The sequence below is a fragment of the Vipera berus genome (assembly GCF_964194415.1).
Source record: "Vipera berus genome assembly, chromosome: 5".
NCBI lineage: Eukaryota > Metazoa > Chordata > Lepidosauria > Squamata > Viperidae > Vipera > Vipera berus.
In genome coordinates this window covers 97891956-97917644 of record NC_138207.1, presented here as the reverse complement: position 1 = coordinate 97917644, position 25689 = coordinate 97891956, and the positions used below count along the sequence as shown (strand labels likewise).

At 44.9% G+C, this 25689-nt stretch overlaps 1 protein-coding gene across 2 annotated transcripts in view; it reads right to left on the bottom strand.

The window, feature by feature from the left end:
- OGDHL (oxoglutarate dehydrogenase L) overlaps positions 1-25689 on the bottom strand; it is a 60688-nt gene that overhangs the window by 19723 nt on the left and 15276 nt on the right. The window contains exons 7-15 of one of the 2 annotated variants that reach the window (XM_081329730.1): positions 25257-25347; positions 24063-24242; positions 22252-22380; positions 19593-19772; positions 17819-17971; positions 15535-15637; positions 10163-10291; positions 6816-6966; positions 3926-4053 (exon numbers count right to left, since the gene is read on the bottom strand). In XM_081329730.1, coding sequence (XP_081185856.1) covers positions 3926-4053; positions 6816-6966; positions 10163-10291; positions 15535-15637; positions 17819-17971; positions 19593-19772; positions 22252-22380; positions 24063-24242; positions 25257-25347 — 1244 coding nt within the window. The remainder of the gene's footprint in view (positions 1-3925; positions 4054-6815; positions 6967-10162; positions 10292-15534; positions 15638-17818; positions 17972-19592; positions 19773-22251; positions 22381-24062; positions 24243-25256; positions 25348-25689) is intronic. The other variant, XM_081329731.1, reaches the window with a different exon arrangement.

Here is a 25689-nt window from a genome sequence, read left to right as displayed (position 1 = left end):
GGGAATAGGTTCCTTCAAACCTATTGGCCGCCACCTAATGGCCAGCAGTATAAGTAGCTGCATAGAAGCCTCGGTTACTAGTTCAGTTCCTGTTATCCAATAAAGCAATGTTCCTGTCTTAACTCTCTCGTCTTGCCGCCTGCTTGCAAGAAACCCAGTACACAACAGTATTTATTTCACAGAATGAATGTCAATATTATACAGGCAAAGCTGTTTTAGCTTGGGCCGCGTGACAGCAGTACCTTTTCATTACCAGGCTCCAAACAGCTAACTCACTGCTAGTTGAAGAACACAAGAAATAAGAGAGGATTATTAAGTTAGTGTCAAAAGGAATTAAAATATAACGTAGGGTTGGCTTCTAAAACCACCGTATCATGTCCATAGAATTGTGGCCTCTCCTACCCAAAAGTTGGAGAATTCTACAACCAGGGCTTTTTTTCTCATAGAACGCTCAGAACGGAGTTCCGGCACCTTTTTTGGATGGAACCTTGTAGGGTAGGCAAGGCGGGTTGTATGACATGCGTGAGTTCCGGCACCTTTTTCTTTTACAAAAAAAGCACTGTCTACAACTATTATGTCTTCCTCAAAGAGATGTTTGTTATCAAGAGCAATTGTCCCACTCTTTTATATAAAAGTAATTTCTATTGTGGGTGGCCCGTAGTATACACCTATGTCAATGTCATTCTTTTTTCTTTCTATAATGGCCCCAATGCATGCAAGTCGGTTGTCATCATTGTTCTGCTGCATTTCTGCAGAGATGTAGTTATTTCTTGTATATATAGCACAGCTCCACCTCCGCTTTTATTAGGTCTGCTTCGTTTAAGTAATTTAAATCCCTCTAGCTGTATATTCCATTTCTGGGTTTCATCCCGTCAAGTTTTGGCAATGGCAAGAATATCAGATCTGCCCTCATTTACCTGAGTTTCTAATTCACCCTGTTTATTGCTCATACTCTGTGCGTTGGTGTGTAGGCCGAGTCCTTTTCGACTGACCCACTGTTTGTTCTCCACACAACCTGTTTTGTGTCTGAGTTTTGTGTCTGAGTGCTAAGTTCTTCCTTACCACTTGTTCGATTAGTGTACATAGCATGCCACACACTATGAAAATCTTGACTTTTCTTAACAGCAATTTTAACATTCTTCACCGTACAAACATCTATGTTAGAAACACCAACCACCCTGTTAAGTTTTAGTTTGCTGGGGACAGAAATGTTGTGTATCAATTAGCTCTCGGTCCCCGTTATTCAGTTTAAATGCTTCTCCAGAAAACCCCCGAATTTTGTACCAAGTAACTCAGCCCCTTTCTGTGATGGATGCAAACCATCCGGCAACGCTGTGACAAACCGAACTGAAGCCATTTTCATTTTGTCTTCATTGCCACATTTTAGTTTAGAGATATTAGATTAAGGAAGAGGTGTGTGTTTGGGGGGGGGAATGTGTAGTTTCTCAGTTAGCCAAAACAATTCGTATCTGTGAGAATCAAGGTCAGTGCTGGTAACATTTTGGCGGGCTGGAGAGCCTGCATTTTGTAACAATTGTTGAATGTGATTTATGACAGCAAATTGGGGCGGGAATTGCAATTGTAACTTTGTAACCGAGGAGAGGGGATTCTTAGTCTTGGGTTCACCTATGTACGTGCCGATACTTTGCTTCCTAAATAAAACGTTCTCTAAGGAAGACAGTTTTTCCTTGAAGTTCTTCTAAACGGAACCATGACATTCACCCAAGACTCACATTCAATTTAAAACTCATGGGTTCCTGAGTTCCTGTCACCTCCTCAGGGTCTTGGGAGGATGACAAAGACTCAGGAAGGACCCAAAATGGAGGAAAAAAAGGAACCTGTCACTAGCGCCGCAACCACAGCGACTAGATCGGTGGATGGAGCGCAGGCCATGGCTCCGATAGGAAGTGTGATAACGGTAGCCCCGGTGGTGGGCGCAAGGCCAAAGGAACATGAGGGCCAGCGGGAACACATCTGGTCATCGGAGTGGGCCCTGCCTAGCAGAGACTCTTGGTGTCCAGAGATAACCCAGCCGAAGAAAAAGTTGTGCAAAGGCTGCTGAAGCTGAATTCCTGCCACCCGCGAGTCATAATCTCCAGAGCTGAAAGGCGCTAAAAACATGGTTAACTTGATCTAACGGACAAAGTCCCAGTTCTCTTCTATTTATGTTGAGCCATTCCTGCCAGCAACCCCTGGGGCTATGCAAATGCCAATAGAACTGGTGACTCAGTCCCCAAGTGGCTACCTTGATCCAATGGACAAAGTCCCAGTTCTCTTCAACTTGGGTTGACACACTCCTCCCAGCAACCTCTGGTACTAGACAAATTCAATGCAAGTACAACCAGTGTCTAAGTAAATAAGCAAAACCATTTCTGCAATTGAGAATGTTCTTTCTTCTTGCTACAGTTATCACTAAATATGTCTTCCAATCAGAAGGATACTAGGGATTTTAACATTAGCAGTGCCCCAGCAAAGGTTATGGAAGCAGTATTTTTATCTGAGGAGGCCATTTTTTTAAACTATCTTTGCATCAATATACCTAAAAGTAAAAGAATTTGTGAAATGTTAAAATAGTTCTATACCTTTCTTTTGCCTAATTAATAGTATTTTGCTACAGCGATTTTACATCCTACTGCAATATACATTTTCTCTCTTTTTCTCAAGGAATTGCAGGAAGCAGATGTTATTTAATTATTCTAAAAAAATTAAACCACTCGCATTAAAGCCATTATTCCTCTACTTTCATACCCATCATAACACTCATACCATAAGCTTGTCTCTTTTACAATTTTTACAACTTACTATGCTATATAAATGGCATTTGATTTAGGGAACATCATGCTGAAAGATAATTTGAATGTATTTTCCACTTCAAGTTCAATGGCCATAATGGCATTACTGTAGGATACAACCAGGCTGAGGCCAAGGGAAGGGTCAAACGTGTTATAAGTCTCAACTCCCTTTGTGCTCACAAGTGATCTAAATCCAGCCCTCCTTGAATTCCACTGACTCTTATATACCACCAATTGGCTCTGACTGTTAGTAGTTCAGATTCTTGTAGAGAGCTTTAGCATACAATAAACCTATATATTCATTGAATGGTTTGGACTCCTGATTTCCTACGTTTGACATTACTATTATGACAACGCAGAATATTTCTGGCATCTTATATTTCCTTCCCAATGGTAGCCACCTAAAAATTATGTTAATAGAAAAGGAGCTAGGGTTTCTTTCCTGGGGTAACACAATAAAAAAACACACACACTCTCTCTCTTTCTCTCTCTCTCTCTCTCCCTCCACATCTATCTTTCTATCTCTATCTATCTATCTATCTATCTATCTATCTATCTATCTATCTATCTATCTATCTATCTATCTATCCTAGAAAGTACAAAATCTTCCAACTCTGGGATACGTGAAAACAACAGTTTATTGTTAAAAACAACGGTTTGTTGTACAAACAACTATCTATTGCCTTAGCTTTCGTCGGTCCCCTGCTGACGTCTTCAGAGTGAAAACTGGAAGTTGGAGAGTCTGCTTATAAACCTAGCTGTTCCTGCACTCTGCTCATTGAGCGTGTAATAGGTCTATCCACTCTAGCCGACCATCATCACTCTAACTGCCTCGCGCCCACCTGTCCGCATTTGGGTCTTACCGTCCTTTCTCCTCCCATCGTTCCCTTCCTCGCCTGTTCTATTATGCCCGCCCCAGTCAATCCTGTCTTCTTTGGCTGCGTCTCGTCAGTTGGTGTCCATGCAGGTCTCGCCCCCCCCATCTCTCATCCCTGTCCCCTCGTGGATTGTTGTTTTTAGAAAAATCTAATGAATACATTGGCATAATATCAACATATAGTTCCTTCTGATTGTCAAAGCCATGCACAGCCATTTAAGCTAAATAGTGCCAAAAAAAACCCTGTCCAACTTACCCAAGACTCCGTATTCTGAAAGAGAGCTGTTGCAGACCGTATAAGGAGCCTGTTGCTCCCAAAGGTGATTCATAGGAACACAAGTCCTTTTGTCGACGTTTTGATCATGCAGCACATGGTGGCGATGGCTACAAAAGGTTTTCCCGCAGGCCAGTTGAAAAAGAATTTGAAAAACAAAATGCAACGGAGGTATGACTGTTTGGGCACCTGAAATGTAGTAGCGCTGCAAGAACTTTCGTTGAATCCTGAAGCTGCTTTTCCCAAAGGCAACCGGACTTCCTTCTCGTTGTTGTTGTGTGTTTTTTTTTCCTTTGAAAACTTTTCGCTTGTCATCCAAGAACTGAAGAGGTTTCTTGGATGAGAAAGTGAAACGTTTTCAAAGGAAAACGACGAGAAAGTCCGGTTGCTTTTTGAAATGAACCTTTATTGTCAAAGTACAACTATGTGTACACTGAGATTAGCTGGGCCTCCCTTTGTGCTCCCACCCCCCAACACACAGTGACAACAGACCCTCCATCTTACTACACCATGTGAACCAACTACACCACACACCGGCCTCCCAAATCAATTCTGCATAAGTTCACAGAGATTATATCCCATTCAAGAGCCTAACAGCCCATGGATAAAAGCTGTTTTTCAGCCTGTTGGTGTGGCTGGCTCTACTCCTGCATCTCCTACCCGATGGTAGGAGAGTAAAGAGATACCGTCCAGGGTGTGAGTCATCCCTGAGAATTTTCCTCACTCTTCCAAGGCAGCGAGCCCTGGCGAGGTCATCCAGTGGTGTCAGGGGACAGCCCACAATGTCTTGTGCTGTACTCACCACCCTCTGTAATACTTTCCTATCCGCGGCTGTCAGACCAGCATACCAAACCACAATACCAAGTTGGTTAACTTGGATGAGAAAGTGAAATGTTTTTCAAAGGAAAAAAAATAAACCAAGAAAGTCCAGTTGCCTTTTGGAGAAGTATCCTTTGGGACAACCATGACCTGGATGATTTGAGAATCTCCAAAGACAATTTTCGTTGAGCAGTCTCTCTGACCCCTGGTGGATTCAGGCCAAGATATCGTGGTTTGCCTTTAACCGAAAGAGTTCCTCCTTTAGGTTCAATTTAAATGAGGGCTTCCCTTGCTGAAATCTCACACCCTTTCCCACCTTCCCCGTATCCTGAAGATCGCGTGAATGCACAGCTGATGTCATTATACCAACATCAAGATTTTTTTTAAAATAAAAATAAAAATGGAGGAATGGAACGAAGCCCTTAAACATCATGCGAACTGATGCTGCCTCTTCAGCCACCAAAGGCAACTTTGGAACCGTTGTTATGCAAGGCCCGAAGCTCTTCGGGCTAAGCAGTTATACTCCATAAAATATGAAGTGTGGAAGCTATTGCACAACGGAGCTGCTTTCCCTCAAATTACGGCTGCCAAACTCTACTACTCATTGCTTTTAGACATGAGCAGTTTGTAGCGCATCTCCTTGGTTTCCACTTCCTTAAGCAATCCTCAAGACCCAAGCTGGAAAGAGCGGATTCTTTGCGATGCCCCCTCCACACATTCATTGCTGAGAGCCCTCTAGAGCGCCATTAATCACCCTTAGAATGGGGCACCGAGGACCGTTCTCAAAACGGAGACGATTGAAGTAATTACTGTAATCCATTAAATCCCTGAGCAGGATTAACAGACTGAGACATACCAATATGTTCAACTTCTAGAACCACGAAAGAGGAAAAAAAGGGGTTATTACCCTGAAAATAGCTATCCTGTGGACATATGCTTCCCCGAGCTGCAGCCAGGAGCTCTGATCTTCGAACGGGCCGAGCAAAGAGCTCTTAGCGAACGATCGCTCCGCAACAAATGAAGGTCATTAAAAACGAGACCAGCTTGAGTCGAAGGGGAGAGAACGACCGTGAAAAGCCAATTGGGAGAGCAAATTTAGTTTGCTACTCACCTCATTTTTTATTTTTATTTTTTATTTTTTCAAAGAGCAAACTTGAATGCCAAGCTTCGTTCTAGTTTTCAGAATAAATCAGAGAGGCCTCATCCCATAAATGAACAAAAGTTTTCTGTTAGCGGTAAGGTAGAAAGGTCCTTTGTCGTACGGAGAGACAGCTACCGCTTTGGAAATAGCAAAATTCTAAATCGTATTTGGAAAGCCAACGATCATCGCAGTAGCAAATTTCCCAGTGGTGACCACATTTCTTTTGAGACAAACTGACAATCCTAGCGTCACAAATTTCACGCCGACCCTTTTCTCTTCTCCACTTGTAAGCAAAAAAATAAATAAAAAAAAATCCCGCTCCTGACACTTCTAAGAATTCTTGCAGTCAATTTAGAATCGGGGGATTCGTATCCTGCTGCCCATATAATTTGCGTCCCCTTTTTAACGAACATACCAAACCGTTACAGAAAATATGCAGGCCAATAACGCACCCTAACTTTGAGGCCGACCAATATGAGCACCAACTCTTAGTTTAAAAAAAAATCTTTATGTTCGTCTCAAAGGTGCTTTTCCAAAAGGCAGCTGGGCTCTTAGTTGTTGTTGTTGTTGTTGGTTGTTGTTATTTTTTTTTGCCTTGAAAACGTTTCACTTCTCACCCCAAGGAGCTCCCTCAGTTCTGATTGAATGGCGGGGAATGGAAGGATTTATATTCTTTGCAATCCTTTGCAATCCTTCCATTCCCCGCCACTCGGGCAGAACTGAAGAAGTTTCTGGGATGAGAAGCAAAATGTTTTCAAGGGAAAAGCCAACAAAGTCAGTTTGTTTTGGGGGGGGGGGTTGGAAAAAAGCACCTGCGGGACAACATGACCTGGATGCCTGAAAATCTCCATAAAACTTTTTTTGTTTCGTTTGTTTTTCCCCCCAATACGTAACAGATGATTGACAACTCACCTAAAAGTGCCCCGTTCTACATCCTGGCCGCTTAACCGGACGTGAATGCCCTCTTTCAATAACGATCCGAACGCCATGTACTCTCCCAGGGCCCAGTCAACAACCCGGTTCGTGGTCATTTCCAGTCGACTTTTCAAAATCCGAGAAAGCCCTAAAGGTGGCAGGGGAAAAAAAAAAAGGAGTCGCAGTTGGAGAGCTCTTGACTTGTTCTCACTTGCAAAGCAAATGGACGGAGGAAAGAGTAATGTTGTGCTCGTTCGCCGCTTTGGTAAAGGTAAAGGTTCCCCCGCACATGCGTGCTAGTCGTTTCCGACTCTAGGGGCCGGTGCTCATCTCCGTTTCAAAGCCGAAGAGCCAGCGCTTGTCCGAGGACGTCTCCGTGGTCATGTGGCTGGCATGACTAGATGCCAAAGGCGCACGGAACGCTGTTACCTTCCCACCGTAGTGGTCCCTATTTTTCTACTTGCAGTTTTACGTGCTTTCAAACTGCTAGGTTGGCAGAAGCTGGGACGAGTAACAGGCGCTCACTCTGCTAAGCGGCACTCGGGATTCGACCCGCCAAACTGCCGACCTTCTGATCGACAAGCTCAGCGTCCTAACCCACTGAGCCACCGCGTCCCTTCGCCACCTTGACTTCCTTACAAAATAATAAAGTTGGGACAAAAAAAAAATCTAACAAATAAATTAAACGTATAAATCAGCCATCCCAAAGGAGCTGAAAGGCGTAATACACGAATTCCACGGTGGCCTCATTTAAACCTTTAATTCACTTTCCTCCTTGACTATTTCTACCTTTCTGCTAGCTGCACTCGGATTCAACTCGCACAACCTCCATGTAATTAAGTTCCTGCTAGGTTTTCTGTTCTGTCTTATTACTTACCTTGTCCTTGTTAAATAACAGAGTACTTTGAGCAGTCGCATGCAAAGCCTCACAATCATTGATACCTTAATAGTCCTCTTGCCGGTAATATATTTGCATTTTAAAAAGACTGAAACCCAGACCGTCATCTGTCTTCCTGTACGATAAAGTCCCAATTGCCAAAAAACGTCGCCTTCACTTCTTAGTTTTATTGGCATTTTTAACCTCTCTGCCTGTTTGATCTAAATGCCTACTTTTTAAATTTAAATTGTGGTCCTTCCTGAAGCAAGCAACAGAATGTTGCAGAAATGCCTATTAACCAATAAAGCACATTCTGCATTTCATTCATGCAAGCTGAGACGATTCGCTGAATTTGTGAAGTTTCGCAACAGAAGCAAAGGCCCTGTCTAGATTTATATTAAGGCTTAAATATTGTGGGCAAGTCCCCATCTATTTCACGAGACAAGCAAGATTTCACTTTGTTGCAACTGACAATTTCAACTCTAGTGTGTCTGATAAACTGAAATTGAATCAGTCCAACAATTGTCTCTCCAAAATTAGAAACATTTACAGACGCCCATAGATAGATGCATTATTACTTTTCAGTGGTCCAGAAATGTCTATATGGATTTAATGAAATATCCATGCATCAAACATTCTAGCAACTACAGAACTGCTATCAGCCATACTTTAAATGCTTCCTAATGAGTAATGATATTGTAACTTAGTCAGAACATTTTGGTTAATTGCATGTCACTTGAACACAAAAGATTAGAGAATTATAATTGAAAGCATTGCAATAAAGGCTTGGGAATTTTAATTGCCTAAACCTCCTGTTGATCAATCTCAAAGGAAGGAAGGGGAAAAAATAATTAAAATATAGCCAGCTGATTGAATAATTTGTTATTAGACCCACACAGTATGACTAGAGTTATAGAGATGTGAAAATGTCTTCAGTTAGTTCATGATAAAGTTGACTATTTAGAGAAGCTGGACAGTGTCTAGGCTAGGGGTCTTCAAACTTAGCCCTTTTATGACTTGTGGACTTCAACTCCCAGAATTCCTCAACCAGGCATGCTGGCTGAGGAATTCTGGGGGTTGAAGTCCATAAGTCATAAAAGAGCCAAGTTTGAAGACCCCTGGTCTAGGCCCTAGGAGAACATGTTAAAGCAAGGTTTTTTTTAAATGTAGAGATACAGAAAAACTGCAGTAGACACAACTTTTGATCTCCTTCACAGCCCAGCCCTTTCAGCTTATTTGTGCTCTCTACTTTTTTGTAAATAAAAAAAGCCCATCATGCAAAAACATTTTTTTTTCTCTTTTAACTTTGCATGTTCACTAGGAGGAAATGCATAGGTACAATGAGCTCTATTGTAAAAGGCTTGCCTTTACGATCAGTAAGAACATCTGCTATTACTCTTATTGACTTTATTACCTTATTACTTCATTTACTCTCAGGCTAGCTAGCACTAATCCCAACGCAATATTTGCCTAGCTCGTTACAGCTAACAAATTCTTCCTGATGGTTTCAAGTTCAGTTACTTAGCAAAGCATAATTAACGAACCTGACATTCAAATCCGATAGTCAGATTCAAACAGCGATGGAACGCTTATGCCCATGTGGTAAACTGCTAGGGCAGGGGTAGGCAACCTTGGCTCTTTTTATGACTCGTGGACTTCAACTCCCAGAATTCCTGAGCCAGCATGGGGGAACGATGGCCCCTTCACGACTCGCGGACTTCAACTCCCAGAATTCCTGAGCCGGCATGGCTCAGCATGGAAACCTCTCCCTTTCCCCTCAGCGTGGCTGGCTCAGGAATTCTGGGAGTTGAAGTCCACGAGTCAGAAAAGAGCCAAGGTTGCCTACCTCTGTGCTTGTTGTTGTTAGCTGCGAAGTCGTGTCCGACCCATCGCGACCCTATGGACAACGTTCCCCCAGGCCTTCCTGTCCTCTACCATCTTCTGGAGTCCATTTAAGCTCACGCCTACTGCTTCAGTGACTCCATCCAGCCACTTCATTCTCTGTCGTCCCCTTCTTCTCTTGCCCTCAATCTTTCCCAGCATTAGGCTCTTCTCCAGTGAGTCCTTCCTTCTCATTAGGTGGCCAAAGTATTTGAGTTTTAGCTTCAGGATCTGGCCTTCTAAAGAGCAGTCGGGGTTGATCTCCTCTAGGACTGACTGGTTTGATCACCTTGCAGTCCAAGGGACTCGCAGGAGTCTTGTCCAGCACCATAGTTCAAAGGCCTCAATTCTTTGGCGCTCAGCCTTTCTTATGGTACAACTTTCACTGCCATACATTGCAACTGGGACCTCTGTGCTAGGGGTAGTGAAATGGAGGTGGGGAAATGCTTCCTCTTTGGAAAACCCATCATTGGAAATAGGGAGAAAAAAGAAACATTGCATTTTCGTGGGATCCAAGCGCTACCCCGTCCGGAGGATAAGAGAAGCTGAGGTCCCCAACCCAGAAAAGAATGAAGCTGTTGCTCACCTCCGTGTATTTTGAAGCCTTCAAGGGGTACAGAGCTGGCAACTTGGCCAATATGGGTCAGTACCTCCTCAGGGATGCCTGTGGCAGGACAGGTCATGCTCTTCGGTTCGCCATCCAAGTTAAAAAACCCTGGAAAAGAGAGATATTTGGAATAGTATTCAAAACTGTTCTCTCTCTCTCTCTCACTCACTCTAAGTCAACTGAGGAATCGCAGCAAAAGGGTAGCCCCAGCCTTTTAACGACGTATCCCTTTTCCACATTGGGTGAAAGCTGACGTGGTGGGAACGTGACCATGAGGGTATTTCCCTGTCCCTGAAATCTCCCTGGGCACTGTCTCCATCCTCATCTGTTCCCACCAGATTTCACCCAGTCTGAAACGGGGATGTTCTGCAAAAGACTGGAGATTAGCTTAGGGCTGTCTTGGTGTTCCATGATCAGGTAATGGGCTGAGGAACTTTCCAAAGGGCAGGGATGTCTTTGTCAACGTTGCTCACCTCGGACGTTCTTGCTTTGACCAAAGATGAAGAAGCAGCTATTTTGTATTTCTACTTGTGTATCCCTTTTAGAGTGAAAAGTTAGATGAAGATGGGAGGGGGAAGGAAGAATATGCATGGGGGATTAGTTAGACGTAAGAACATAGCAGCAGAGCAATTTGAAGGTTGTATGTAATAAAGAGGTGACAAGAACTGGAGGGTTAAGCTAAGGAGGGAAAACGTACCTTTCAAACTAGTTGGAGAATGTGATTTATGACGGTTAACTAAAGGAGGGCACTATGCTTTAATATTATCGTGCTCGGGGGAGGGGAATCCAGATTTCGGCTTTAACCAAGCATTGCCGATGTTATGTTGCTCTAATAAAGACTTTTTAAGGTAAACAATGCCTCAGAGTTCTGTGAAGAGTTCGTCCCTGGGAAGCTTGACAGCCTTACTTTCAGAACTGCTTTACTCCTCTGTAAACCCAGCATTGGACTCCAAGAGGTCCACCTGCCAACTTCCCACATGCGGGTTCGAATTTGCATTAGTTTTTCAAAATGGAAAAAACACAGAACTACAAAGAGAAAGGGAAGAAATGGAAAAGGGAAGAGAAAACAGTGTAAGGGGAAAGGGGAAAGACAAGCATTGAATTCTGACCACCATCACACTGCTGCAGCCCTGCTTTGCTTTGATGGCAGCCTGCCATAAAGTATGGGGGGGAATGTAAGGAGGGGAGATGACAGGAATCAGAAGCGTCAACCAGAGACAATGGTTGAACAATCCAAGGACACAGGCATGGGAACGGAGTGGAAATGCCCACCAAAGAGGTGCTAAACTTTAGAATTGTTACCAAAACAACTGGTCTGAACCTTATTGGACATTAACAAAGATGACCAAGCAAGGATGGTGTGGGAGAAGTGAAAGTTACTGGGCTTATGCAGGAATCCTCAGATCTGGCATTGCTTATTTATTTATGTATTTATTTATTGATGGGATTTATATCCCGCCCTATCTCCCGAAGGACTCAGGGCGGCTAACAACAAAACATATAATAAGTACATAAATCAAGATAAAATGAAATTGAGAACATCAGTGCAATAAAAAATTAGAGAATTTAAAAAATGAATTAAAAATACTAAATATAAATTAATTAAAATGCCTGTTAGTCTAGGTCAGCCTGGTGGAACAGGTGTGTTTTGAGGCCGCGGCGAAAGGATTGGAGGTTTTGGGCCATCCGAAGCTCAGGGGGGAGCTGATTCCATAGGGTTGGCGCTCCCACAGAGAAGGCCCTCCCCCTGGGGGTCGCCAGCCGACATTGCCTAGCTGACGGTACCCTGAGGAGGCCTTCTCTGTGTGAGCGTACTGGACGATGGGAATTTGTTCCCGGCAGCAGATGGTCCTGCAAGTATCCCGGACCTAAGCCATGTAGGGCTTTAAAGGTAAGTACCAGCACCTTAAATCTCACCCGGAGGGCAACTGGTAGCCAATGCAGCTCACGCAGGAGGGGTGTAATATGGGAGTATCGGGGAGCTCCCATCACAACCCGTGCAGCTGCATTCTGCACCAGCTGAAGCCTCCGGGTGGTCTTCAAGGGCAGCCCCATGTAGAGAGCATTACAGTAATCAATACGGGAGGTAACGAGTGCGTGGGTGACTGTACGTAGGGCATCTCGGTCCAGAAAGGGGTGCAATTGGTATATTAGGCGAATCTGTGCAAATGCCCCCCTAGCCACGGCTCCAATGTGATCTTCAAAACTGAGTCGTGAATCTAGGAGGACGCCCAGTTTGCGTGCTCTATCAATGGGAGGTAACATCTCTCCTCCTATAGTCAGAGATGGAACCTCTTGGACTAAACGAGATGACGGTATGTACAGCCACTCAGTCTTGGCCGGGTTGAGTCGAAGCCTGTTTTCTCCCATCCAAATCTGTACCGCTTCCAGACAACGGGACATCACATCAAGGGCATCACTGGGTTGGTTCGGGGTGGAGATGAATAGCTGGGTATCATCAGCATATTGATGATATTTCACCCCGAAGCTACGGATGATCTCTCCCAGCGGCTTCATATAGATGTTGAACAGGAGGGGCGAGAGCACCGAACCCTGAGGCACTCCACAATTAAGAGGCCTAGGGCTTGACCTCTGCCCTCCTGCCAACACCGTCTGCGAACGGTCCGAGAGGTAGGAGGAGAACCACCGCAGAACGGTGCCTCCCACTCCCAGCCCCTCAAGACGACGCAGTAAGATACCATGGTCGATGGTATCAAAAGCCGCTGATAGATCTAATAGGACCAGGACAGAGGAATAACCTCTATCTCGGGCCCGCCAGAGATCATTCACCAGCGCGACCAATGCCGTCTCCGTGCTGTGCCCTGGTCTGAAACCCGATTGGTACGGATCTAGATATTCAGCTTCCTCCAGGTTCAAAGGGAGCTGTCGTGCCACCACGCTCTCAACGACCTTCGCAAGGAAGCGAAGGTTGGAGACAGGACGGAAGTTGTTTAAAACAGCTGGGTCCAGTGCTGGTTTCTTGAGGAGGGGCCTTACCACCGCCTCTTTCAAGGCAGCAGGGAAGTACCCTTCACTCAGTGAGGCATTGATAACTGCTAGGAGCCAGCCTCGTGTAACCTCCCGAGATGCATAGACTAGCCAGGAGGGACACGGGTCCAACAAACATGTGGCGGCACTTAGTTTCCCCATGATCTTGTCCACTTCATCCGGAGTCACAGGATCGAACTCTTCCCAAATGTACTCGGCCAACTTCATCGTTTTCCTCTCGTTAGATACTGCCCAGTCAGAGTCCAGACCAGCCCGAATCTGAGCAATTTTGTCCACCAGATATTTACTAAATTCCTCAGCTCGTCTATGTAGGGGGTCCTCTCCCGTCTCTTGACTTAAAAGGGAGCGGACCACTCTAAATAGGGCGGCCGGGCGATTATCTGCGGACGCAATGAGGGTGGTGAAGTAGGCGCGCTTTGCCACCCTCATTGCCACAAGATAGGATCTAGAAAAGGATCTTAACTGTGTTCGGTCAGACTCAGACCGACTGGCTCTCCAAATGCTCTCTAGGCCCCTTCTCTGGCGCTTCATCTCCCGCAGGTCCTTGGAGAACCAAGGAGCGAGTCGGGACTTGCGCCGGGTCAGAGGCCGCAAAGGGACAACGCGGTCGAGCGCCTCCGAAGCAGCCTGTTGCCAGGCATTAACTAAGGACTCGACCGGGTTGTGGGAGAGGGAGGTGGGAATCAGTCCAAGCGCCATCTGGAATTTATCTGGGTCCATCAGGCGCCTGGGGCGGAACCACCTGGTCGGTTCCGTCTCCTGACATCGGGGGGTGACGTGACGGAGGCCCAACCGCAGGAGGTAGTGGTCTGTCCATGAAAGGGGTTGTGATGTTGGAGTAACCCCACCCAGTTCATTTAGCCACTGCCCAGAGACAAAAATAAGATCCGGCATGTTTCCTCCCTCGTGAGTTGGGCCCTGAGTAATTTGAGTCAGGTCCATGGCCGTCATGGAGGCCATGAACTCTCGGGCCACTTCTGATGCACCACTGTGTGTGGTTATGCTGTAACCACTTGGCTTTTAGAAGGGGGCGACAGAGAATGAGGTGGCTGGATGGTGTCACTGAAGCAGTAGGTGTGAGCTTAAAGGGACTCCAGAAGATGGTAGAGGACAGGAAGGCCTGGAGGAACGTTGTCCATGGGGTCGTGATGGGTCGGACACGACTTCGCAACTAACAACAAAAAATACCTTTCACTACAAATAGAGTTGAGGGACTTTGTTTCCTAGATGCCCAAGCTTGGGCAGGCCTGACAATAAGGTAATAACATACAACCTAAAATTATTGCCAACTTCCAAGACTTGAAGTCATACTCTGAGAAAGGGCTTACACCACATGGGGTCCAACCAATTAATATTATATATTCTGAGATATTGTGTATTTATTCAGACATATTGACCACCCAACTTTTGATGATTCCTATGGAGATGACAGGCCACTTTTAGGCTGAAAAGACTTTCTGGCTTGGTGGTTTCAGAGATCTTAACAGAAAAATATGATTAGGATAGGACCATGGTGGCGAACCCATGGCACGCGTGCCACAGGTGGCACGCAGAGCCCTCTCTGTGGGCACACGCGCTGTCGTCCCAGTCTTAGGCCTTTAGCTGGGTTTTATAAAACCTTTTCACTTTAGGCCTTCGCTGCTGTATACAAAAAAAAGGTTCAATCAATTTCAACTTCTCGCGGGGAAAAAAAAAGATCTCGCAAGTTGGAATTGATTGATTGAACTTTTTAGTCCCACCCAGTCTGCCGTTAGCACCGCAGCCACGCCCACCCAACGGGCCACGCCCACCCAGCACCCGACGATACATAAGTAGGTTTTGGGTTGCAGTTTGGGCCCTCGGTCTCTAAAAGGTTCGCCATCACTGGGATAGGAGGTGGAAAGTGAAATATTTTGTGGGAAGGGTGATATGCTGACGGTACCCCTTCCTTTTTTTGTTTCTCAAGCATGCTGGCAACATCTTCTGTTTTGTAAATTTAATATTCGAAAAGGCCCACGCAGGGACAGACATAGGAGGATTAGAGGAAAATGATAAGAAAGCTGTCACCACCACAAGGGATGCTGGGGACTCTGTGTGTGTGTGTGTGTGTGTGTGTGTGTGTGTGTGTGTGTGTGTGTGTTTGTCAAAACAGTCAACTAGACTGCCATAACTGTGCCGTCGGGACTCCGCCTCTTTTTTACATGTCCCCTGTGCCGATACCCTTGATCACCCCAATAACAATCTTTAACCAATCGAAATGCATTATTTTTACGCGTGGAAACATTATATGCACCCTTAACCATGCTTCAGAGGGAAATACTGAAAAGCTGAGCACCTCAGCGCAATTGCAACAATCTCAGTACCTGGCCAAGGAGAATCAAGCCAGTGTTTAATATGGAGGATTTTATTATCTTTGGATCTGGTGTAAGCTTCTTCACAGATCTTATCATACTTTGCAATTTCTTCCTGTAGAATAGAAGGGTGGGGGGGGGAGAGAGAAATCACAGGCTGTAATCATGTAGAACTTAGTGGTTGGATCAGAGAGTGAGTTTTGAACCAATGTCTTATCCAGAAGCAATCTTTGTCTCCTCTTGCGTATTTTCCCTTTTTTTTTCTTTGTCTACTCTTGAAAAATGCTGATGGTCTTCTTGGTGTGGCTTAAATCTTCTCAACAAGTAAATCTGTTATGAGAGCTAATCTACCGGCTGAATAGCAGTATGCTCTAGCAGTAAAGGAACCGTACAATTATTTCCAAATCTAAGCAACAAGACTAATTTAACGCACTAAGAGCAGTTTGCAAAGCGAAATGATATCCACCTTCGTTGTGCAGATATAGAGCTACCTCCCAAATGTGGCACATGAAAAAGCTAGCGGCCAGAGTCTTAGGCTCACATATGACAGAAAACGTGTGATTAATTGCAGTTTTCAGTGTGAGAAGAAAGACTATTTGGTCGCCAAATTCATCTAGCCAACGTTCTTCTATTCCTCAGATTTGCAGGAGGAAACAAACACACATCAGACCGATCTGCGTACTCAAGTGTATCAGCCACGTCTCGCTGATTTTTGATTTTATAAATCACCTAGAAGGATATTCCTTGCAGCCCAGAGATAGCCATGTCCCATCAAAGGCCTACTGGAACGTTCATGGTTCTCTGTGGATGCTCTTGAACTTTTGAAGAACGTGTGCAGATTTTAGAAGGCCCTCACCATGGCCGTGCTGGTGATGCCTTGATGCTTTGAAGGTCCTCACCATGGCCGTGCTGGTGATGCCTTGATGCTTTGAAGGTCCTCACCATGGCCGTGCTGGTGATGCCTTGATGCTTTGAAGGCCCTCAGCATGGCCGTGCTGGTGATGCCTTGATGCTTTGAAGGCCCTCAGCATGGCCGTGCTGGTGATGCCTTGATGCTTTGAAGGCCCTCAGCATGGCCGTGCTGGTGATGTCTTGATGCTTTGAAGGCCCTCAGCATGGCCGTGCTGGTGATGCCTTGATGCTTTGAAGGCCCTCGCCATAGCCGTGCTGGTGATGCCTTGATGCTTTGAAGGCCCTCAGCACGGCCGTGCTGGTGATGCCTTGATGCTTTGAAGGCCCTCAGCACGGCCGTGCTGGTGATGCCTTGATGCTTTGAAGGCCCTCAGCATGGCCGTGCTGGTGATGCCTTGATGCTTTGAAGGCCCTCACCATGGCCGTGCTGGTGATGCCTTGATGCTTTGAAGGCCCTTGCCATGGCCGTGCTGGTGATGCCTTGATGCTTTGAAGAGCAGCTTAGGATGGACTCTCCCCTCATGGTGACCCTTCTGAATAGTTTCGCTGCCCTAATAATTATTCAGTCTTTGAGGTTACCTCGTTGTATTCTAAAACTGAAGTCCTCACTTGACCAATGAGCTCACTTGATGTCTTTGGACCCACCTCTATCATTTCACCCACTGTGAGGATCAGAGAGACCCCCACCCCTCCTCGCTATGAACATGGCTCTCCATAGGAACAACAGAGTAAACAAGCAGAAACAAATACAGTCCCTCCGTGTTTTAACGCCATAGTACATAAGACACTTTCTGCCCTCCAAGTCACAACGAGGAGGATTCAAAAGCAGACCAGTGGGGGGTGGAGGAAAAACACTATTGAAACAATGTTCCTTTGATCTTAGGCAACAGAAATGCAATAATAATTTAAATAACCTCTGACTTATTCGTCTATAAGAGCCAGAAACAGCTTTTGGAAGTAACTTTGCATAACAAGGCACCCATAATCTTTGTAATTTGTTCTTGCTTCTAATGACACCGAACCCCATCTCTCCGAAGTCCTGAGACATACAGAAAAGATGCTGGCAATCTTTGAAGAAGTTAACTTGGGTTTTAGGCCCCATTTTAGAAACAGTGTGTTGCGCGCAACAATCAAATCCTCCATCCCCCTTGTCCCTGATTGATTGGCTTTTCACCTTTCCGGTTATTATTCAATTCGTCATGCCTACTGTTCTTTTGTTCTTTTTTTTTTCCCGCTTAACGTTGCTAGATGTTAAAGGTTGCTTTATTTTTAAAAGACTTAGAAGCCACAGCCTGGCTTCTACCGTTAATTACATGCAGAAAAAATATGACGGGTCAGCGAGTTCCTTATCACAAAACTGGCATCCCACGTCGCCCGGGTCTACCTCAAACTCTTGCAGTGTGACCACTCCATCGGCAATCAGCTGGTCGGCATACTTTTTCAACACCGGCACCTGCTTCGAAATCTGCTTGTACATCAGCGGTTGAGTGAACATGGGTTCATCCATTTCGTTATGGCCTCGTCTGCGATAACAAACCTGCACAGAGAGGTTGGAGTTTCATCAGGGTGAAGTCCCAAAGATGCGTTTCCAGGAGACAACTTGACTATCTTCGTCTCTTTTTTTTCTTGAAGAGGTTTCACTCCTCAACCAAGAAGCTTCTTCAGCTATTCAGCTTCGTCTTGGATGAGAAGTGAAAGATCATCAGGAAAAAAAAGCAAAGATACTCCAGTTGCCTCTTGAAAACGTGCCTTTGGGACAACCACGACCTGGATGACTTGAGAATCTCCATAGACATCAGGATGAAGTTGTACCCCATTCGCTCTCTAAACAGAGCAAAGAAACTGTTCCTTTCATTCTGATGTCTTTTTCCCATTTCCCGTTGTAAAGTGGAGCTCACACTTGCTAAACCATGAATTGTTGACATGTATATTATTTATTTGTTAAGGGCGCTTGCTGCCTATCTCACCGTAGGGGGCTCGTGATAATAAAAAGGAAGAAAAATGAAAGATGTGTAAACAGAAGTAAAAGAACAGAACAGTAAAAAAAAACGATGACAAAGGAACACCTCAAGAATAAATACATCGATAGGATAATCAAAAAGATGGATGGGTGGAGAGCAGAGAACAGAAGGTGAGAGGTGGAGTCTACCATCCATCTAAGCAACCACCTCCAGCATTGCATGTTCTTTGTTGCTACCCAGCCAACTGCAAGTTTTTAATAAAAGCAGAATATGAAGTGTTGGCAAGCATAGCTGGTGTATTTTTAAAGAGGGGAATGATTTCTTTGGTTTCCTGCAGAGGGAAGCACCTAATCACAGCAATTTTGGACCCTATTTTTCACTGACTCCTACATAGGTTTAAGAGAACTTGTCAGCTTATTAACACCCTATTAGCACATTCAGGACTCTCTGTATGTAGAACTTAAGGATCAGAATTTTGGAAAGTACATGCCTTCCCTTCAGAGTCTATCGGTCTAAAGGCAAGATTTGCACTGATGGCCTCTTCTCACAACAGCTTTGCTCCCGAGCAATTCCCAGGAGTTTTGCAGGAGCGGCAAAAAGCACACCGAGAGGAAGGGGCTGCTTTAAAAAGCTCTACTGCGCTCATGGGTGTTCTGTACCAGCCTGCTACCGGCCCTGCAGAAAAAGCAGGGACAACCCCTTTTACAAGAAGGCAAGAGGCTGGAATTACGCCTGCCAAATTTATTGATACAAAAACAAATAGAACAAGACACGAACCAAGAAACAGGAGCTTTTCAAGCGGTTGCCTTCAGCAAACCAGCCCTCCCACGCATTCCCCCTTTTATACAGTTCAGGGCGTGGCTTCTCTCTGCCTCCTTCCGAGGAGCCCCATTGCCTTCCTCTGTTTACTCCTGATTGACTGCCTCCTGCGTCGGGCGTCCTTGAACAGGGCCAGCTGTGGGTCATCTTCATCCACGCTGTCAGGCTCACACAGCTGGGTCTGTGTCGTGACCAGGTGAGAGGGGCCTGGCTGAGGGCTCTCATCAGCAAGCTCTTCAACACCCCCCTCCTCCTCCTCCTCTGAGTCATCCGACCCAACTGCCAAACCCACAGGCTGACCCTGAATCACAACAATGGGAAGGAAGATTTTGTGTACATGTTTAGATACCCATCTGAGTAAAGAATAAGAGCCCTTACCAGGTCGATAACCACATCTTTGTTGAACGTGTTTCTCCACTCTGCAGCGACCTTGCATACATACATCACTGCTTCTGGATCATCAGCGTTCACGTGGAAGATGGGCGCATTGACTACCCGTGCCACATCGGTGGGATATGGAGAGGACCGAGCCATTCGTGGATCCGTAGTAAAACCAATCTCAAATGAAAAGACAAATCGGTCAACTGAGTAGTTGCAGTGTTCCCGTTCTTCCACTTCTGTTGCTGAAAGTTATTCAGGTGGATTCCTTGGTGTCCTTTGAGCTGGGTGATCTGTTTGCTTGCCGACATTTCATTGTCAGATGATGCAATGAAAAAATAACTCACTGATGATGTTGCCTAGCTGGGTTATGAAATGGCCGCAAGAAAACCACCACGCTCAAAGAGTTCAGTTCAAACCTGAATTACAGAGATTGCCTTCTATTGGACTCATTAAAGCAGACATGTCAAACACAAGGCCCGGGGGCCGGATTCGGCCCGCGAAGTGGTTTCATGTGGCCCGCGAAGCCATCCTGGAAACAGTGAGGGAACGGCCCCCACTGCCTTAGCCCTGGCCCAGAGACCCTCCTCCTGCCAGAGACCCTCAGATCTGTCCCACTCCTGCCCAGGCCCCCATAGGCACCCTTGATGCGAAGGATGCAGAGCTGGCCACGCCCACCCAGTAGGCCATACGCACTCTAGCCACGCCCACCCAGTAGGCCACGCCCACCCAGGCCACACCCACCCACCCCCCTGAGGGCAACCGCAATGCTGATGCGGCCCTCAATGAAATTGAGTTTGACACCCCTGCATTAAAGTGTCCGAGATTTAGCTTTTGGTCCTGACTTCTCTGACGGTATCATATGCTTTTTAAGCTTGGCGCACGACCTTAATTCTTTTTTTTTAGAAAAAGTATCATTTCATTCTCTTCCTTCTTTGACTTAACAACATTTTCATTCGCGGAAGAGACAGGGAAAATAAAATCTGCACAGTCCATGGCAATTCGAGATTGGTTCGAACAAGCACGATGGTACTTTAAATTCAGAATTAACCTGCATGCAGCACAATATTGGTGTGTGTGTGGGGGGGGTCTTTTTGGTGACACTTGCCTTTAAAAAAAGAGAAACAGAGATAGAGAACCAAATTCCCATAGTTAGGAATTTCCAACTTAAATGCCCTCCAACTTGGTTGGGGTTACAACTATGGTTAACTGGATATTCTGAGAACTATAATTCTTAACCCATATTTTTCTGCCATAGAACAATTTGGTTCCAGGAAGAACCAAATGTCACATAGGTTCATTGGGGGTACCACACAGGTTCCGTCTTAGGCCCAGTACTCTTCAATATCTTCATAAATGACTTAGATGAGGGAATTCAAGGGGAACACATCAAATTTGCAGATGACAAAAAACTGGCAAGAGTAGCCAGCACCCCAGAAGACAAAGTCAGGATCCAAAAAGATCTTGACAAACTTCAACAATAGGCCCTACCCAACAAAATGAGTTTCAGTGTGGAGAAAAGCAAAGTCTTACATTTATTTATTTATTTATTTTTATTTTATTACATTTCTATACCGCCCTTTCCCGAAGGACTCAGGGCGGTTTACAGGGTAAATTAAAAAACCGAATACAAAAGTTAAAACAAATTTTAAAAGAAAAAATTAGGCAGGAAAAAAAAATCAAAGGCACAAGTACAGGTTGGGCAAGACCTGGCTTTAAAACAGTGACTGTGAGAGGGACCTTGGAGACCTTATGGACGATCACTTAACCATGAGCCACCCGTGTGCAGCAGCAGCCAAAAAAGCTAATGCAATCCTGGGTTGTATAAACAGAGGCATAGAATCAAGATCACACTAGGTATTAGTACCGCTTTATAAAACCCTAGTAAGACCACACCTGGTATACTGCAGCCAATTTTGGCCACCATATCACAAAAAAGATGTTGAGAGTTTGGAAAAAATTCAGAGAAGAGCAACTAAGACAATCAAAGGCCTGGAGACCAAAACGTACGAAGAACGGCTGCAGGACTTGGGTTTGGCTAGCCTAAGAAGAAATAGGGGAGACATGATAGCAGTGTTCCAGTATTTGAGGGGCTGCCACCAAGAAGAGGGGGTCACCAAAGAGGGCAGGACAAGAAACAATGGTTGGAAACTGATCAAGGAGAGAAGCAACCTGGAATTAAGGAGAAACTTCCTGACAGTGAGGACAATTAACCAGTGGAACAGGTTGCCTCCAGAAATTGTGGGCGCTCAATCGCTGGAGATTTTTAAGAAGAGGCTAGACCAGGGGTAGGCAACCTTGGCTCTTTTATGACTTGTGGACTTGACTCGTGGACTTCAACTCCCAGAATTCCTGAGCCAGCCATGCCGAGGAGAAATGGAGAGGTTTCCATACTGAGCTATGCCGGCGCAGGAATTCTGGGAGTTGAAGTCCACGAGTCATAAAAGAGCCAAGGTTGCCTACCCCCAGGTAAGACAGTCACTTGTCTGAGATGGTATAGGTTTTCCTGCTTAAGCGGGGGGGGGGGGAGAGGGGGGGCTGGACTAGAAGACCTCCAAGGTCCCTTCCAGCTCCTACTCTATTCTAAAACGGCTTCAAAAAGAGCTGTCGAAAGATGCTAATGCAACTCAAATTGTTAAGAGTAGTTTTTGCTTTGTACCTGATTGTTGACCACAACGTGAATTGTGCCATTTGTGGTGTACGATGGAAGATCACTCAGGTGGAAAGTTTCATAAACCACTCCTTGGCCAGCAAAGGCAGCATCTCCATGCAGAAGTATAGACATAACCTAAGCCGTAATGGGTTTTAAAAAAAAAGAATATATGTAGTTATCAACCAACGGTCTTACAAATGAGCATGTCTGTTTTGGGGTGGAATTTCAGAAAGACGACGATGAAGGGTGATGCGAGTCTTTTGGAAGAGGAGTGGTGAGTGCGAAGCACTCAGGAATTAAAGCAGTTGTGGTGGGGTGTTTTTTTTATTATTTTTTAAGGGTTTGTGCAATGCTTTAAAAGCTGCACCTGTTGTGATTCAGGGTCAGCCTGTGGGTTCGGCAGTTGGGTCGGACGACTCAGAGGAGGAGGAGGGGGGTGTTGAAGAGCTTGCTGATGATGGCCTTGAGGCTCCGCAGAGCCCTCAGCCAGGCCCCTCCCACCTGGTCACGATGGAGACCCAGCTGTGTGAGCCTGACAGCGTGGATGAAGATGACCCATAGCTGGCCCTGTTCAAGGATGCCTGATGCAGGAGGCAGTCAATCAGGAGTAAACAGAGGAAGGCAATGGGGCACCTCGGAAGGAGGCAGAGAGAAGCCACGCCCTGAACTGTATAAAAGGGGAATGTGTGGGAGGGCTGGTTTGCTGAAGGCAACCGCTTGAATAGTCCTGTTTCATAGCTCCTGTTTCATGGTTGGTGTCTATTTTATGTTAATAAATTTGGCAGGCTTTATTCCAGCCTCTTGCCGTTTGTAAAGGGGTTGTCCCTGCTTTTTCTGCAGGGCCGGTAGCAGGCTGGTACAGAACAGCACCCAGGAGCTGCACCCTTGAGCCGTGAAGCCAAGAGCAGTTCTCAAAATTACTAGGTGGGTCTGGAAAGATATGGCTGCTTTAATGATTTTGAAAAGAAAACCTTTGCTTAGGTTAAATTAGAGAACTTTCAAAGGGACGTTTAGATACAATTGAAATATATTGTAAGTTGTTATATGAGAGGAAATATAGGCAATAAAAATGGTCTCCAGGGGTCTGGGTGCACCGTAGCATTTGTATTTTTTATATACTGTTTTTTTTACTTAGATTTATATGTGTTTTGTCTGTATGGTCTGTATTGGAATAAAATAAAATTTAAAAGAAAAAGAAAAGAAAACGTTTGCACTTCCACAGACCCTGAAGCACTTCTTCTGAAGATGCAGAGACCTATCGGTTGTGACCTTTAGTGCCTTCAAAGTCTTAGGGCCAGATTTGCTTAAAATAGCTTCTGGAGCTCATGAAGGAATTCTCCAGCTTCTCTCCTGGTCGACACGATGACAATTCGGCATAGCTGACCAGCCCTGGCCTGTCTCACTACTCCTAACTCATCCTGGCTGACTCACTATGGCCAACTTGCCATGGGACAACTAGCCATGGAACAATTCAACACACGATAGAAATGCAGCTCACCCCAGCCCCAAGGACTTCTAATTTGAGAAGAATTAAATCTAAAGTAAGACACCCACTGCAATTCACTTGTCCCTCTCTTGAGTTGTCCTGCATAGAATTGTCCCACGGGGAATTGTCCTGCCGTGAGTTGGCCACCTCTCCAGGTTGCGCAATGATGACATGACATACCAGACATAATTTGGGTGCCGTCACGGCTTGTACTAAACATCCTTGGGGATTTTCCTCTTAACCTCTTCTATAAATTCAACTGGAGTTCAAAGCAAGCTTTGAAAATTGAACGTTTTATGACACTCAACCGAAGCTATTCAGACAATGTTACCTTTTTCCCTTCGGTATCCCCTCGGTAAAACTGTTCGGCTTTGGTTTTGCCTTGGACAACGGGATTTACCGCTTCCAAATGAGATGGGTTGGCCACAAGGGACAGGGTGATCTTTTTGTTCGTTACTCGGTTGATTCTCTCGTGGTACATTCCTAAATGATATTTTACATCTCCAGATCCCTTAGGCAATCAGAAGTTAGGAATGTTAATATAAGCATACGCTCCTAGGATGGATTGGCAGAACGTTAAAACAATGGTTTCTTTACCCAAACTCTGACTCATTTGTATGCCTTTATTTAATCAGCAAAGTGTACCAAGAACTCAAAGTTTGCAGCTGATTCTTCTAAATTTGAGCTTCTCTGAGCTGTGTTTTGCTCTTTATTTTGTAACTTAGCTGAATCCGAATAACTTAGCAGGAGAGTGTTTATACTGTCCGTTAAGTTTCTGAACTGCCCAGCAGCAAAATAATTGATATAACACCTATTCTATCCGTGGCTTCCAGAATACATATGTAATACTCCAAGTAACCCATAGAGGTTGGGGAGAACTACAGTTTCTTCTTTCTCTTTGTTGGCTTCTGGTAATCCTCTGAATTTTTGGTAATCCTCCTTTTTTTAATTCATTGATTATTTTAACATTCGGCACAACAGTTTAATATTCACAGAAGTAGCAGAAGAAGACTTTAAAGCTACTTTAAAAGAAAAAAAAGATACTACATCCTAAGGTGCTTTTTCAAGAGGCAGCTGGACTTTCCTATTTGTCCTTTGTTGTATTTCACTTCTTATCCAAGAAGCTTCCTCTATTTCAGAACTGAAGAAGCTTCTTGGATGAGAAGCGAAACATCTTCAAGGAAAAGCAAGAAAGCCCAATTGCCTCTTGAAAAAGCACCTTTGGGACAACCATGACCTCTACAGAGAACTACGTACATCCTGATACACCGAGAGTGGAATCCTTGCTTTTTTAAATATATATTTAATATACAGCGAAAACTATTATCGTTCAGTCGTGTGGCAGAGCATGACTTGTAAGTGTTGACTTACCTAATCAAAATTAATTAAACAAGCGGTAACTCCAGCTTTTAGGGAAAGCGATCAAGTTGCCCAAACCCCCAATACGGTACCTACACAGCGGTGCGATCAAGACCAACTATTGTAGCTGACAATATTCTGAAAAGTTGAAAGGATATTTTCCCACCTCATCAGCTGCTTCAAGCTTTGGGTCGAACTGACAAAATATTTGTTCAAGTTCTTTTCGAATAACATTTGCCAACACATTCAGTCTTCCTCTGGGAGAGAGGGGAAAAAAAGCATCGGAAATAAATCACAAGAGGTAAAAAAAATAATAATCAACAAATCTACACCGACCTTCTTTAGAGAATTGAGGACTAAGATTTTGTGATCGGCGTCATACATCGCGGTTTAAATTTTTACTATTTCTCTCCCTGATGTTTTTATCAATGCGTTTATACCTCGCCTAAATGTGAGCAGGACTGTTTTAAACGATAAGCAGGCCTTCCTGAAATTAGCAGACCACTAATAAAGAGAAAATAAGCTGAATGGCCAAATTGCCAAATTTTGGGAACAACGGACAAGAGGATTGGGGGAGGGGAAGCAGCATGCAACAGCAT